Below are 14,150 nucleotides of genomic sequence, written 5' to 3'. Positions count from 1 at the left end.
TATATATATATAGACAGCTTAGTCCATCTTGGGAGCACCAAAAAGAAGCATGGATCCCCTTCTCTCTCATCCATCCAGCCTTTAGGATGAGGACAAACTGTTATGCCTGCTAGAATTTCTTTGGCATCATTTTCCTTTGCATCATCCTTTGTTACATGCCCCTAAATTTTACCCTCGACTTATCCACAGGTGATATCAAAACCCATAATTTTGGCTGCCCCAAAACCTGCCCTCGACTTATACATGAGGTCAGCTTATAGTCGAGTATATACAGTACACTGAAGGCATCGGATCCCATTTGATCTTGGAAGTTAAGCCGGGTCAGTTCAGTTTAGTCTGGGATGGGGCACCGCCAACAAAACCCAGGTGCTGTAGGCTGTATTTCATAGGAAGGAACTTGCAAAACCACCTCTGAGGATTCCTTGACTAAGAAAACCCTGTGCAATTTGTGGGGTTGTCATAAGTCAACTTGAAGGCATGCACACACACATGCTTGGCATAAATTTTAAAGCGTGTAATTTCATAACATTCTGTAGCTCTTTTTCCAGCTCCAGAGAGCCTCTGATGAGAGCCAACATGTACTATACTGCACAGAAAGAGACAAAACAGGATTCCTACTGGAGGAAGTGAAATTGCCTGAAAAGGTGTCAAGTCTGGTCCATCGCACACTGTCATCTTCTTCAGTTTCTACTGAAGAAGTTATCGATCATTCGCCCAATACCTGTGATTCACCTTTTCCTGAGTTGGGATGGATCACAAATATGTGGAGGAGGTGTGCATCGGCACCATTTGCACATCTCTGGTCACTTCTGAGCATGTGAAAGACATCATCTTGGCTTAGGATCTGAACTAATCCTAGACTGGTTGCAAGCTTTCAAAGCTCCACTGGTTTCTTCATCAGGCAAGCCAGTGGAGCTTCGAAAACTTGCAACAAGTATATTGTGCATTTCGGTTGGCTAATAAAGGTATCACTGTTTGGTGGATTTTTGTTTGAATTTACTAAATGGCCAACATCCTAGATTGTTATCAAACAGCAACAAATTAAGTTGAAGGCACACTAACCGAAGGAAGAGATACTTTTTTTACATTAGCCGAAGACGAGGAATTCAGAAGTACCAGAGGATTCAAAAAGAATGGTGCAAATGTAAAGCTGTTCTCATTTGTTTTTGCACCATTCTTTTGAATTACCTTGTAGTTCAGCAAAAGCTTCATTTACAGCACCCTATAAACCACTTTAAACCCAAGTGAGAACCTTTTTAAATTCCGTATCGTTAAACAAGACACTACATGTTACCATTATTTGACTGCAAATGCCAGGTAAATCAATTTTAACAGAAATGATTTCCCACCCTTTGACCAAAGAAATGGGTATTAGGAATGGGCCACTGAAGCAATTGCATGGAGAAAAGACAATTCCTTCTTTAGTTCTTCATTTGAAAATATGCTCTGCCATTTTTATTTCTAGAAAACCATGCTCAGTCTAGATGCAGAGCTTTCAAAAGAGAATATAACTGGAAACATACCTTGCCCTCCAGTTGCAAACTTGGTCCCATCTGGATGAATGTCAACTGAAAATATTGGCTTGCCTGAAAGAAAAACAGGAAGAGGAAAAGAATGCTGTGAGCTAGGAGCATAAGACATTAAGTTATAGGTAGGCACCAACACCCAAAGGTTGCTTTGTCAGTACTGTCCAAGACAACAGCAAGTTAGCCTTACTGAGAACCACTAGTTTCATTGGTTCTGAAAACAGCCATAATTTCAACATCCAACTAAAATGTTACATTGGGCTTATCACAATATTCAATGTTATCTTTATTTTAAAAAATTACATGTATCACACTTTCCCTAGCTATGAGACAGAACAGGATACAAATTCAAACTTAATGGTACTGAATGTCTCAAATTGATGCTCTGTATGATTTCCTGTTTACTGGGGGCGCGGGAATTACTGAAGACACTGAAAATGGTGTTACAATACAGAAGTTAACAAACTGATAAAAGAAGTTAAAAAGCATGGAAACAAAGCCACAGAGACAACGGAACAAGAAAAGTAACTGACTCATGCATAATTTACTTAGTCACTGTGCCAACCATGGGTGCTGCTCAATGAAAAGCAAAGAGAGAAGGGATCAATCTTATTCCATTGGGGAAACTGCCACCTCCAAAAAGGCTCTGACAAACTTGGCTTCATTGCAGTGAAACAAAATCAGAGCCTCACACCATAATCATAATACTATATGGGCAAATTCATGGGGAAGCAGATGAAAGATCTGCTTGAGTTCTGTGAACTCAAGAGAAGTCACAGAATGTGAAGTCGAAGGCTTTCATGGCCGGCATCCATAGTTTTTTGTGGGTTTTTCGGGCTATGTGGCCATCTAGAACATGGCCACACAGCCCGAAAAACCCACAAAAAACTATAGTCATAAAATGATTTATATGTATCTAGGGTAAATACAGTGCAACCAACAGGCCCCTTGTGGTTGCCCAAGGCCCCTGTCAATCTCCCCCCAACATCAACCACAAAATGGCAAATCATGCCTCAGAAGTATACAATTCAGCATTTGAATATAAGTGCCAGATCTGTTTTGTTGGATGCGGCATTGTGTTTCTTTCAAGGCACCCAGCAGCTGAGTGGGGATTCAAAGCCTAGTTTCCAGAATCACAGTCCAACACTCAAACCCATGCTGGCTCTGTTTTAGGCAAAAGAAAGTATAGAAATAAGGCGTGGAAGACCCGGAGGATGCAGCCTGCCACAATTTGGAAGGACAAAACAGCCTCCAGACCCTCAGAGGTTGTCCATCCATGGGCAACTCAATGCACAATTTGTATAGCGTATAGCTACATGTGTAGATGACATTTCACAAAGATCAGGTTTAAAAGGCCCTTACTCCAAGGATTTCCAAACTAAAAATAGACACAGGGAAACAACAGAGGAACTTGCAAAGAGAGGGAGAATTGCACCAGAAGAGTTAACCTGTATGTTACTACTTTTCCTTCAAAAAATAGTAATAATGCAATATAAAAGTATTTCAGCGGGCCATCTCCTCTTTTCAATTTTGCCAATTCAGATAATCAGGCTGGGTCCTTCAATCCACATAAAACAGGCTGTGCAATTTGAGCCAGTGTCATATGAGAAAAACAAAGCTAAATTCTAAATAAAGCACAGCTCGTCTTTTCCACCCCAAAGTAGACACGAGACGACTTCTAGTTTCAATTACTTTTCTTAAAAAATCAACTGGGTGTAAGCATCAGAGGGTCCCAAAGACCAAAATTCGGTTCCTTGCCATTCTGTGGTTGCCTTCCTCTGTGTGACAGCACTGCAGGGACTCTCCTGAAAACATTTGTGGAATGACATTAGCTGCTATTTTGCTTTCTCCTCATCACCATTTAGATCCAAACCCATTATATGCTGCAGCCATATTTCATGTGAAAGGTATAACACAGACAGCTTTGAAGCTCCAGTTTAAACACATGTTGCTTAAATGGGAAGGCTGGTCTGTAATCCAGTGTGTGCTATCAGAAAGTCTTCAATCATTGATCTCAGTTGTCTTGAGAGATATCATGAAAGATGTACATTTAAGTGTCTGAGGCAAGTTGCTTCTTACAGCTTCTGTTCTTTAGTTTTACAGTGTAGAAAATCTGAATTAGGTCTCATGCCCTCCAGCACTAGTCCAGGTTTTCCTATGCTCTTGGTCAAGATACGGTCAACGAATGGCCTTGTTCTCTGTGTTTTTCTTTTCATTCCCATTGTCACCACTTGCTACTTCTTCCTCCTTCATCCTCAACATTATTACCACTGCTTTTCTTGGAAGGCAGATAGTCAGTGAGACATGTGGAATCAACTGTTTCTCCTTTGCCTTCTCGCTATCGCTGTCTGCTAGGCCAGAGGAAGAGTAGGGTGAATGAGCTGGCTAAAATGCTGAAAAGGAGAAGAAAGTCCAGGAGAGCCACCAGTGCTTTGTCAGATGCCCAACCATGCGTTGCCTTTGATACCGGCCCTACAAAGTCCACTGTATAAGTTGGAAGCCCATGGGATATAAATACTAACTGAACTCACTCAGCAGTTTATTGCTAAGGAGACTACTAATGGATTAAAAATATTTTAAGCTCCTCTGAGATTGAACATGGCACATTTGAAGATGAAGATACTGTGCAACCTACTAAAATCGCTCAGAACCTGAACGTTCCCTTCAGCATATTCATAAAGTATGAACGAACTTGATGAATACCTTTCAAAATGCCTCTGGTTGCCTGTGGAAGAAATGGGCCCCACCACTGTGGTCATCCAAGGGACAGAAGACCTAGAGCAGCGGTGGGCAACTACAAAGAAAGCAACTGATCTGAAATGACCTGACACACTCTTTCCCCACTCCGACCCAAAGGTAGTAAGGCAGCAAGCGCACACTCGCTTGATCCTGAACAAGAAGGACTAAGCGGGGATACTGATAGAGTGAAGGACGGGGATGGAGAGTCATGGCACATATATTCACAGACAATGCACCACAGAGCAATCCAGAGACATCATTCAGGAACATCCAGGGCCAAAGAAAGATGCAAACAGGAACAGGACTAGAAACCTTTGAACTACTCTGCACCGAAAACATAACTGGAGAAACAAGAGTGGCACAACATGTATTCAGAGAGCCAGAATGAAGTAGTGGCTTGTGTGTTGAGACAGTGAACCCTGAGACCAGGGTTCAAATCCACACCTGACTGTGGAAACCCACTGCATGACTGTAGAGAACTCACACTCTCTTAGCCCCAAAGAAAACCCCATGATAGGTTCGCCTTAGTTTTGTGATAAGTCAGAAATGACCCAAAGGGACACAACAATAGGCAAGGAATGAGCACAATCTTACCAAATTCAAAGTGTGGCAGTCCCTTAACAACACTGCAATGAAGGCATACACTGGCTTGCTAGTCCTAGGGGAGGGAGATCACAGAAAACACGAAGGCTTGAAGAAACGGTGGGACCTGGTGTCAGGGTGCCACCATTTCAGAGCAGTGGTGGCGGCTGAACAGACTATGTGTACTCACAAGGTAAATGAGGTACAGTGACAAGGAAACAAGAGCAACTGGGCATTTTTTGAGACATATGGTGCATTTTTCTGAGCACCTTTCAGTGTTACAGCAGAGTAGTCTAACACTGAGCAAGAGCCGAAGTCAGAGTTAAATACCCATTCTGACAATATATGCAAAGAAAGCCAGGAAAATATGGCATAAATGTACACTGGTGGTGAAAAGCTAAACCATCCTACCCTCTGGAGGGAGTTATTTTCCTGGGCAGGCATAATGGGAAGCCAGGTTAGTTACAGTGTGGTGACTGCACAGTGGAACCATATTTCCACATTGGATGAACTGTGGTAAGAGACACTGCTTTCACCAGCTTCGAGAGGGCAGGTCTGCTTACCAAAGACTTAACAAAATCTGGCACTTTTGAATGGGATATGCATCCTGCCACCCGTTACTGCCGCGCCAGAGCGGCAGGCAAGAAAACGAGGAGATGGCACACTATGTGTGCAAAATTTGTTTGCAAGGGCCACTGCCCCATCCAAGCGACATGCTCTGGTTGTCTGTCGAGTGGCTGGCACAAAGAATGGCCCGTTCAGTGGTGCATATTTCCTGTTAAAGATGCAATAAAAAAATGGGGTAGAAAAGACCTCAGGCCCATTAATGCTACCTTTTTGTGCAGAGATGAAAACAGCTGTTTCCTACAGGCTTTATTTTTTCTGGATTTTTCAGAAACAATGGGGGGGTTTTCCCCACGGAAAAGTCAACAGTAATATTTTTAGGACGCGAATCATACCAGTTACATATTTTTCACACAGATAAGGAGGTCTTTGTCAGCTCCTTAGACTGAATGCTCTTCCTCCCGTGATTTATGGCTTTGGGTGTAGTGTGAAATAACCCCAATTCTGCAGAGAACAAACACTCCCGTGGACATGGGACATTTGTATACCTTGAAATACATTAATAATTCTCATGGGGGGAGAAAATACTCCAGAAGTCACTTAATGCATTTCCCCCCCTCCATCTGCTTGGATGAGGGTTAAATTACTAAAGGCATAGAGCATATTATCTATGTCATGCACACTGACAGCCACCTGTCTATAATTAGAGATTACAGCCACCAGACTGCAAACACTTTCAAGCTAACCATGGGCAAGGAAATAAAACAATATGACATAGCAGGGTCATAAGAACCAACTCTGTTGTCTTCTGAGGCTGAGAAGATTAAACTTTTGAAGCAATGCACTCGAGAAAAAATTTCCACTGTTGTGTGTGAAAAAAGCGGGGAAAGGTTGTGTGGTTCTGATCCATCATGAGAACAGGCTATTGGAAGAAGTGACTTGTTAGACTTGTCGATAGAAAAGCTATGAATAACTATGCATTTATAACCATCATAAGGAAGATCACAACTCATCTCTTTTCCTTCCCCCCACCCTTACTTGTCATTTTTTCTTTCTGTTCCGTATTTATTTTCTTTTTCATTCCTGCAAGTTGCATTATATTCTCAAAATTTATGATAAAAATACATTTTAAAAGAAAGAAAAATTCTTCGCGAAACAAGTTGTTGCCAGGATCCCAGTCATCGATGTGTGTTTTTGCATTCTTCTGCCTGTTGGTAAGTGGCTGAAGTATTCACAGAATTCTACTTGCTGTCAACCATCATATATTCACATATTTCTGTCTGCCTATCAGATCTAGGGATAGGCATAGCATAATATGTTTGTATGTAACTGTTTAATAATGTATTTTTATCTGCTGTAAATCAAGGGTGGGCCGTTTCCAGGAGTCCTGGGGCATCACACGTTTTCTCTAGGGCCTTTACAGATTTCCCAAGGCCTCACCCCCAACACCCCAATTTGTTCTTTAACTTTAAAAATCCCTTTAAAAATACCATCTAGAAAACATAATGGCAATCTCACCACCAAGTTGTTTTAGGCCTGTAGGTAGGATTCTTTTTAAAACATACAGTGACAAGATTCGACTGCTTGCTACCGCTGTTTGGTGTGACAGGAGGCACACTGAGGGACCACAAGAGGGACATTTTTTTGCCCATCCTGTTGTAAAATAAAGTACTTGCATGTTTCTGTGTCTGTAGTCACAGAACCATAGAATCATAGAGTTGGAAGAGACCGCAAGGGCCATCCAGTCCAACCCCCTGCCATGCAGGAACTCTCAGTCAAAGGATACCCAACAGATGGCCATCCAGCCTCTGTTTAAACACCTCCAAAGGAGGAGACTCCACTACACTCCAAGGGAGTGTGTTCCACTGTTGAACAGCCTTTACTGTCAGGAAGTTCCTCCTAATGTTCAGGTGGAATCTCTTTTACTGGAGCTTGCATCCATTGCTCCATTGGGTCCTAGTCTCTGGAGCAGCAGAAAACAAGCTGCCTCCATCCTCAATATGACATCCCTTCAAATATATGAACAGTGTTTAACATGTTTGTTTGCTACCCATATTTAATAAATGAAGCATTTTATCTTGTACAGAATATCCACATACATGCAGTTTTGTGTATTTATGCACATGCATGCACACGTATAGTTCTGTGATGATGGATTGGTCACACACCATGTCAAAGTAGCTGTGTCTCTTGCTGCATAAAAAGGTTGGAGGGAGGGGGAAAAAGAAACGTGGCAGCACCTTTAAAACTAAACTGGTTTTATTTTTGCATGAGCTTTTGTGGATAGAAACAGTACAGCATCCAAAGAAGTGAATTTATACCCACACAAGCTTATGCTAAAATAAACCACTTAGTCTTAAAGGTGCTGCCACATTTTTCCCCCCTTCCATCTCTTTCCTTCCTCCTTTTTACACTAGATGCTGGTCTATTTGAATAAATTTATCACATTTCATAAATCATAAAACAATTAACAGAACTAGAATTCATATCTACGCAGCCCTTCAATAGGGCCTCCCGCTGTCTTTTAGTTTCATGAATTAAGCCTACCTTGAGAACAAAAGAAAACTCACAATCTAAGCCTTTGCACCACTCCAGAAAAGTGAGATTTCACATTGTTCTGACAAGATCTGCTGTCCAGATTTTCATTCTTGAAGCATAAAAGCCTTGTCCAGCTTTGGCAAGCACCTCATTTCATTTTGCAGAGTGCTGCTGTCGCTCTCATTATTTAAGCAGTTCCACTGTTTTAGAACTCTCCAGTTAATACCAAATTTCCCACTATGGCACCTAGAATTTCGTTTTTCCCACAGCCTCTACCAGGGCTTTTTTGTGGGGGTTGGGGTTTAGCAATGGGGTAATTTGGTTAATTTTCCACCCCACAGTACCAGTGAATGCTCTTCCATGCCAGATTTTATTTGACTTACACCCCACTTTTCTCCCATGGATTGGAAGGCAGGCAGCTACTTCTTGACTGTTGCCACAATGAGAAATTTTGGTGCAACATTAAAGGTTTTATTTACAGTACATATATCACTGGGGTATTAAAGGCTGAAAGCATTACTCATTTCACTCCATAATAACTTAACATATATTAATTATCTTTAAATGATAGTTGCTGTTTTCCTCTTGGCCACATCTCTTTCCTCTAAGAGTTGACTCTCTTCGGCCTCATTCCCACTATGTTTTAAACCAGTTTGCAAATCAGTTTGAAGCGGTTTAAATGACCCTGGTTCACACTTGAACCAAATCGCTGAAGCAATTCAAAGAGGGGAGGCCATTATACCCATTTAGCCCGCATCTTTTTGACACTGATTTTTTCCGCGTCTTTTTGGATAAATTGATTCCCCGCAAGTGTGAACCAGATGCGGATCAGAATCGATTTAAATTTGCCCTTTGGCCGGATGGAGCGGGTCCATTTTGAATTGATTCATTTGTCAATGTGAACCACAAGTGGATTATTTTATTTTGCAGCAAGAAAATGCAATCAGGGCAAATGTAGTGTGAACCATGCTCCGCTGCCGAACCGATCCATCAATCCGGATCGCAAACTGATTTATTTGTAAGTGGGAATGTGGCCTTCTTACTCTGTTGAAATTGGCTAAACTCTATTTGTTCTCTGCCACAGGAATGGATTACTGTGCTTTCTGACAGATGAAAAAGAAACTCAAAGAGCTTCTACTGAAATTTGTCTAGTTAAAGGGTTAGATCAAAATGCATCAAGAAAAGAGCTTTCATCGAGCATGATAGAAAATAAATATTCTAAGTTCAAATTTGACAGGAGGCGTTTTATTAAAAAAATTATTTCCCCCAGGGATTGACCATCTAGTTGCAGATGAGCAGAAGATGAAGTACTGTACTAAGATTTGCTGACTTGGACAGTAAGATAGGGAATGGTATCTGCAGCATGCTCTCATAACATTATTTGCAAGACTTCCCTAGAACTTCAGAAAAGATTTAGGTTCCTAGCAGGAGGCTGCAGAGCAATAAGACCCCTTAGCAGCTTTAGGATTTGACTAATGGAGCCTGAAAACATTCTCTCTGCGCCTCTCTGGAAAAACAGACACCAAAGAAAGATGGGTATTTTAGATCAACAACATGTTTCTGTCTCTTTGGAGACCTTGGCTAGAGACATTTGGGATTTTACTTTTATAAATAAAAACTATCTTAGTTCTTATTGTTTTAGTGGCTGGGTTTGTTACTGGCTTTGCACTATTATTCTTTGAGCACTGAAGCAGGGATATAAAATCCTTTCTAAACCTCCTGATAAAGGAGAGCCATCCAGAGGAAAAATAGCTCTAAAGGGTGAGATGTGCGGCACTAGGAAGATTTTCTGGTTTTCATAAGACTAGTAAACAATCATCGTCTTAATCTTAATATATGTAACAGACAAATGAGAAGGTGTAAAATTCACCTCTGCATGATCACCTTCTGCAAAAGCTAGTTTTATTTACTTGGTTCATTTTCTAGCCCTTTACTGAAAAGTCGTCCAAAATGGCATACATTTAAATATTTATATTAGGGAATTATTCTCTCTCTCACTCTCTCTCTCTCTCACACACACACACACACAGTATATATTCCCCAGTCCCACAAGGTATTTCATCAAGGAATCTGGGAGCACTTTAAAGACAAATAATTATAGCACAGGACTCTAGTCCACAAAAGCATATGGTATAATAATTTTTTCTGTCTTTAAGGGAGAGGTGGGCTCCAGAGATGGGAACTGCAAGTTCCATTGGTTCTAACCAACAAAATCACTGTTGAGGAATGATGGCAAGTGTAGTCCAACAACATCTGGAGACACCTCAATCTTATTGAAGAGGTGAGGTAGAAATAAATATTATTTTTGTTATTATTATTATTGCCAGACACAGATGCAGGTGAAATGTCAGGAATAAACTCTTCCAGAAACATGGCCACACAGTCTGAAAACCCCCCCAAAAAACCTATGGATGCCAACCGTGAAAGCCTTCGACTTCACACTGAACATCTGGAGGGCCAAATATTTCCCATCCTGGTTTTAAGATACCCAAAGACTCTTCATTATTTTGCTGCTTTGACATACTAACCTTCTGGAAGAAAATTCAAGTGATATGCATACTCTGTGTCAGTCTCAGGTAAGTTATCATCGTTCACTCAGAGACCCACTGGTGGCATTTTACCTCTCAATAGGACCTACCCATTAGTCTGCCTTGACTCAATGCTTATACATTTGAAATGTGAAGCATATCCAACAGACGTTTGCACTGTGTTTTTTGAGGTGCAAACTGAAAATGTTGTTCTAAATTGATCCAGGCTTTTAACTGCTTTTTCCTTGGATTTCACTGCTGCTTTTTCACTGTTTTTTCCTTAGATTTCATTTTATCTACTTTTCTTAAGGGATGCCGTTTTGGAAAGCGTGTGTTTTCTTTTTTAAAATGAAATTCGCTCCAATTAATTGATGAGAGCCAACTCTGGGGCCAACTGTATGGTGGAAAGACATGACAGACACATTTCAAATAAATAAATATGGACATGCCATACATCGACAGGCAACTGGAAGGCACATATACCCTCACCCACATGCACCATGTGCTAGTACTTAATGACCCCTCCTCACTAAGATCCATAAGTGAATGAAAAACTAAAATATGCCCCCCTAGGCTTCATGACTTTCCTTGCTCTTCCATATACCAAAGTGGTCCAATAGACAAGAAAAATCCTTAAAAATCACAGCCCCCCCCCCCCAAATAATACAAACATCTAATGCAGCTGTGGTGATCCCTTCCTCTGTCAAGAGCCACATGCCAGCAATGGATGAAGTCAGAGCATCATCTGAGTGCGGTCTTCCTTTCTCTCCCACATCTCCGCTCCGCCCCTCATTTCTGACTCCTTTTCCAGAAGGCTGACAGGGGAGGGAGAGATCTCTCTTGCCAGGGATTTGGCCTGATGGCTAGTGTAGGGCTTTTGAAAGGAGGCTATAGGTTGCCCACTACTGCTATAAATGGGAGGGGAGCTGATAGCAGTAGCTCAAATATCTAATATCAAAAATACCAACGGATACAAAGTGCAAATGATGTCAAGCCTACTCAAACAAAACAGTCAAACCAGTCGTAACTCTGCTGCTTACATTTCAGCAGGGCATTTACATACCTCAGAGCATCTCACCTCTCTTCTGGAGGTGTCGCCGAGCTTTAACGCAACACTTCTTCCTTAGTATTAAGATGCTAGCCGGCTCTAATACCATTTCATTCACAGGATTTCTATCTCATGTTTTTTCAGCGACGGAAGCTGAGAAGTATAATCGCCAGATTAAAAACAGATACACCCAATCCTTTCCTGCTGCCATCATTTTCCAATCAGCTCTGCTAGTCAAATGCCCTGCAACTAGCATTCTCCTGAAGAAGTTACCTGGTTATAGTAATTTCATTTAATTACAGCTTGCCTCTGCCTGGAATGTCTCTGCTGCCTGGGCCAAAAATGCTCTGTAACAATTCCAGCTACAGCAATTTAGCCCAAAGGCATGCAGCTCAAGGACCAAAGACACAAGAACCGATCTTTACTTATCGACTCCCTCCTGAAGCCAAAATCAACTGCCTGGAGATACACATTCTAATATACCATGACCTCTGTTGCTTCCCATTACATTATTTTCACAATTACTAAGTCCTCTCCTCTCGGAAGGGCCATAGCTAGGCTCAAACAGGCAGATGCTGGAAAGATCAGTCACAACGTAATTCAAGGACAGTTTTCTGGGGTACGATGGCAAACAGGTCTGGTAGATAAACCTAACTGTCAAAAGCAGACTGGAGGTGGGTAGGTCCAGGTATGCATTATTGTGAAAACTTCCTTGAAATATGATTTACTTTCATCACCTGCCTTAGAGATGGGAATCGAGGGCCCTCCAAATGTTGGACTCCATCTCCCATCAGGCCACGTTCGGATATCCAACAGCTAGGGATTGTGGGAACTGCAGTCCGACAACATCCAGAGTGCCACAGGTTCCCCAAAACACTGACCTGCATAAACAGGGGATGACTATGGGATTCTCTGCCTCCACATGGGCTTTTCTGAGTGTGAGGAAATGGCCTCATTTAGAAAGCAATCAATTCAGTACATAACAAAGGAACTGCTGCTATTCTATACTCTCCATTGTCTTCACATTTCATTGTGTATGTGCAAGTCTTAATATTTTTTTAAAAAGACAAAACCTCTAACTCTTGCCTCAAATCACATTTCTGCTACTACACTACACAGTACAATGGTTTTCCATTGGTAGGCCATGAACCAGTAGAGGTCTGAATCATGACAAAGTCTACCATGGGGTTTTTTGCCATTTGTACATTTAGGGCAGCCTTCCCCAACCCAGCACCATTCAGTTGTTGTTGGACTACTACTCACCATACTTCAGAATTAGGTACGCTCAGAACTGCAATAACATCTGGAAGGCCACAAATCCTCCCACCTCCAAACCTTATGGCTTCCCCTTGCATCATCCCATCCTATTCTTCCACGTATAGTAAGTAAGCATCTACCCACATATGCCTTTTTATCATCTCTCCTGGCTGTTTGATAGAGCTGCCTGCCACTCTATCGTATGTGCATTTTGCACAAAAATGAATGATGAAAAGGGCAAGGAAGGACGACATATCTCGGTCTCATTAACAGCATAAGATATGAAATCCTAAGAGCCACCCTTCTGGCAGGAAGATAATTCACTACTGTGTAACTACAGGGCTTGCATATAATTCTGCAAAGACCATCCTTGAAACTGGACCTGCAACTTCATTTTCATACCCAAAGGATTTGTAATTTGAATTCACATCCTCACAATCCTCACATACCAATGGCATATATATGTCTGTACCTGGCTTCCACTCCACCAAATGCATCTGAGGAAGTAGACTGAAGTCTATGAAGACTCATGCTGCCAATTTCTTTCTTTCAGTTAGTCTCACAGGTGCTACAAGATCTCTCTACGTACTGATTCTACAGACTAACACGGTTTTATCTTTGAATTCTGCAAAAATTATGAGAGATCCACAAACACCAAAGAGGGTTCTATAGAGGAAGAAGAGACTGACTTCCATTATGTGACACCTATTTTTTTGTTTTAATCGCCACGGTTTTCCATCAACGTGTTCTACAGATATAAAGCAAGATTACAGCTGCAACATAACTAATCTATATTAATAACACAACCAGTGTGGTATAATGGTTGGGCTAAGACTCTGGAAGCCAGTGTTCAAATTCCCTCACACTCTCTCTCTCAGCATCAGAGGAAGGCCATGGCACACCTCCTCTGAATAAACCTTGGCTAGAAAACCCTAGGACAGGGTCAGCATAAGTGACAGTCAAACTGAACACATTTAACAACAGGAACAACAACACGGAGGGTTCCATGACATCTTAAATTAACAAGTTTATTGTGCCATTATCTGCCTCTTAGTTGTCTCCTTGCATCTGTTTTCTACATTTAAAGTGCCTTGGGGCAGGTTTTCTATAAGGAGCACACATATTGTACCAAACCTGACTATGTAAAGTCAAAGGCTTTCATGGCCAGCATCCATGGTTTTTTGTGGGTTTTTCGGGCTATGTGGCCATGTTCTAGCAGAGTTTCTTTCTGACGTTTCGCCAGCATCTGTGGCTAGCATCTTCAGAGAATGCTTTGCCTGGAAAAATTGGGTGTATATATATACTGTGTGAGCCTGGGAATGCAGGAGTGATTTGCATGTGTATTGTTCTGTGTTGATGGCTGGCCTC

The 14,150-nt window shown here is 41.6% G+C and overlaps 1 protein-coding gene across 2 annotated transcripts in view; it reads right to left on the bottom strand.

Annotated features, from left to right (window-relative positions):
- LOC121916639 (protein HIRA) overlaps nt 1–14,150 on the bottom strand; it is a 66,036-nt gene that overhangs the window by 40,484 nt on the left and 11,402 nt on the right. For both annotated transcript variants that reach the window (XM_042441939.1, XM_042441940.1), the window contains exon 2: nt 1,524–1,586. In XM_042441939.1, coding sequence (XP_042297873.1) covers nt 1,524–1,586 — 63 coding nt within the window. The remainder of the gene's footprint in view (nt 1–1,523; nt 1,587–14,150) is intronic.

This window comes from Sceloporus undulatus, chromosome 10 (assembly GCF_019175285.1).
Source record: "Sceloporus undulatus isolate JIND9_A2432 ecotype Alabama chromosome 10, SceUnd_v1.1, whole genome shotgun sequence".
Taxonomy (NCBI): domain Eukaryota; kingdom Metazoa; phylum Chordata; class Lepidosauria; order Squamata; family Phrynosomatidae; genus Sceloporus; species Sceloporus undulatus.
Note: the sequence above shows the minus strand (reverse complement) of the source record. Positions and strands in the feature narration are given on the sequence as shown.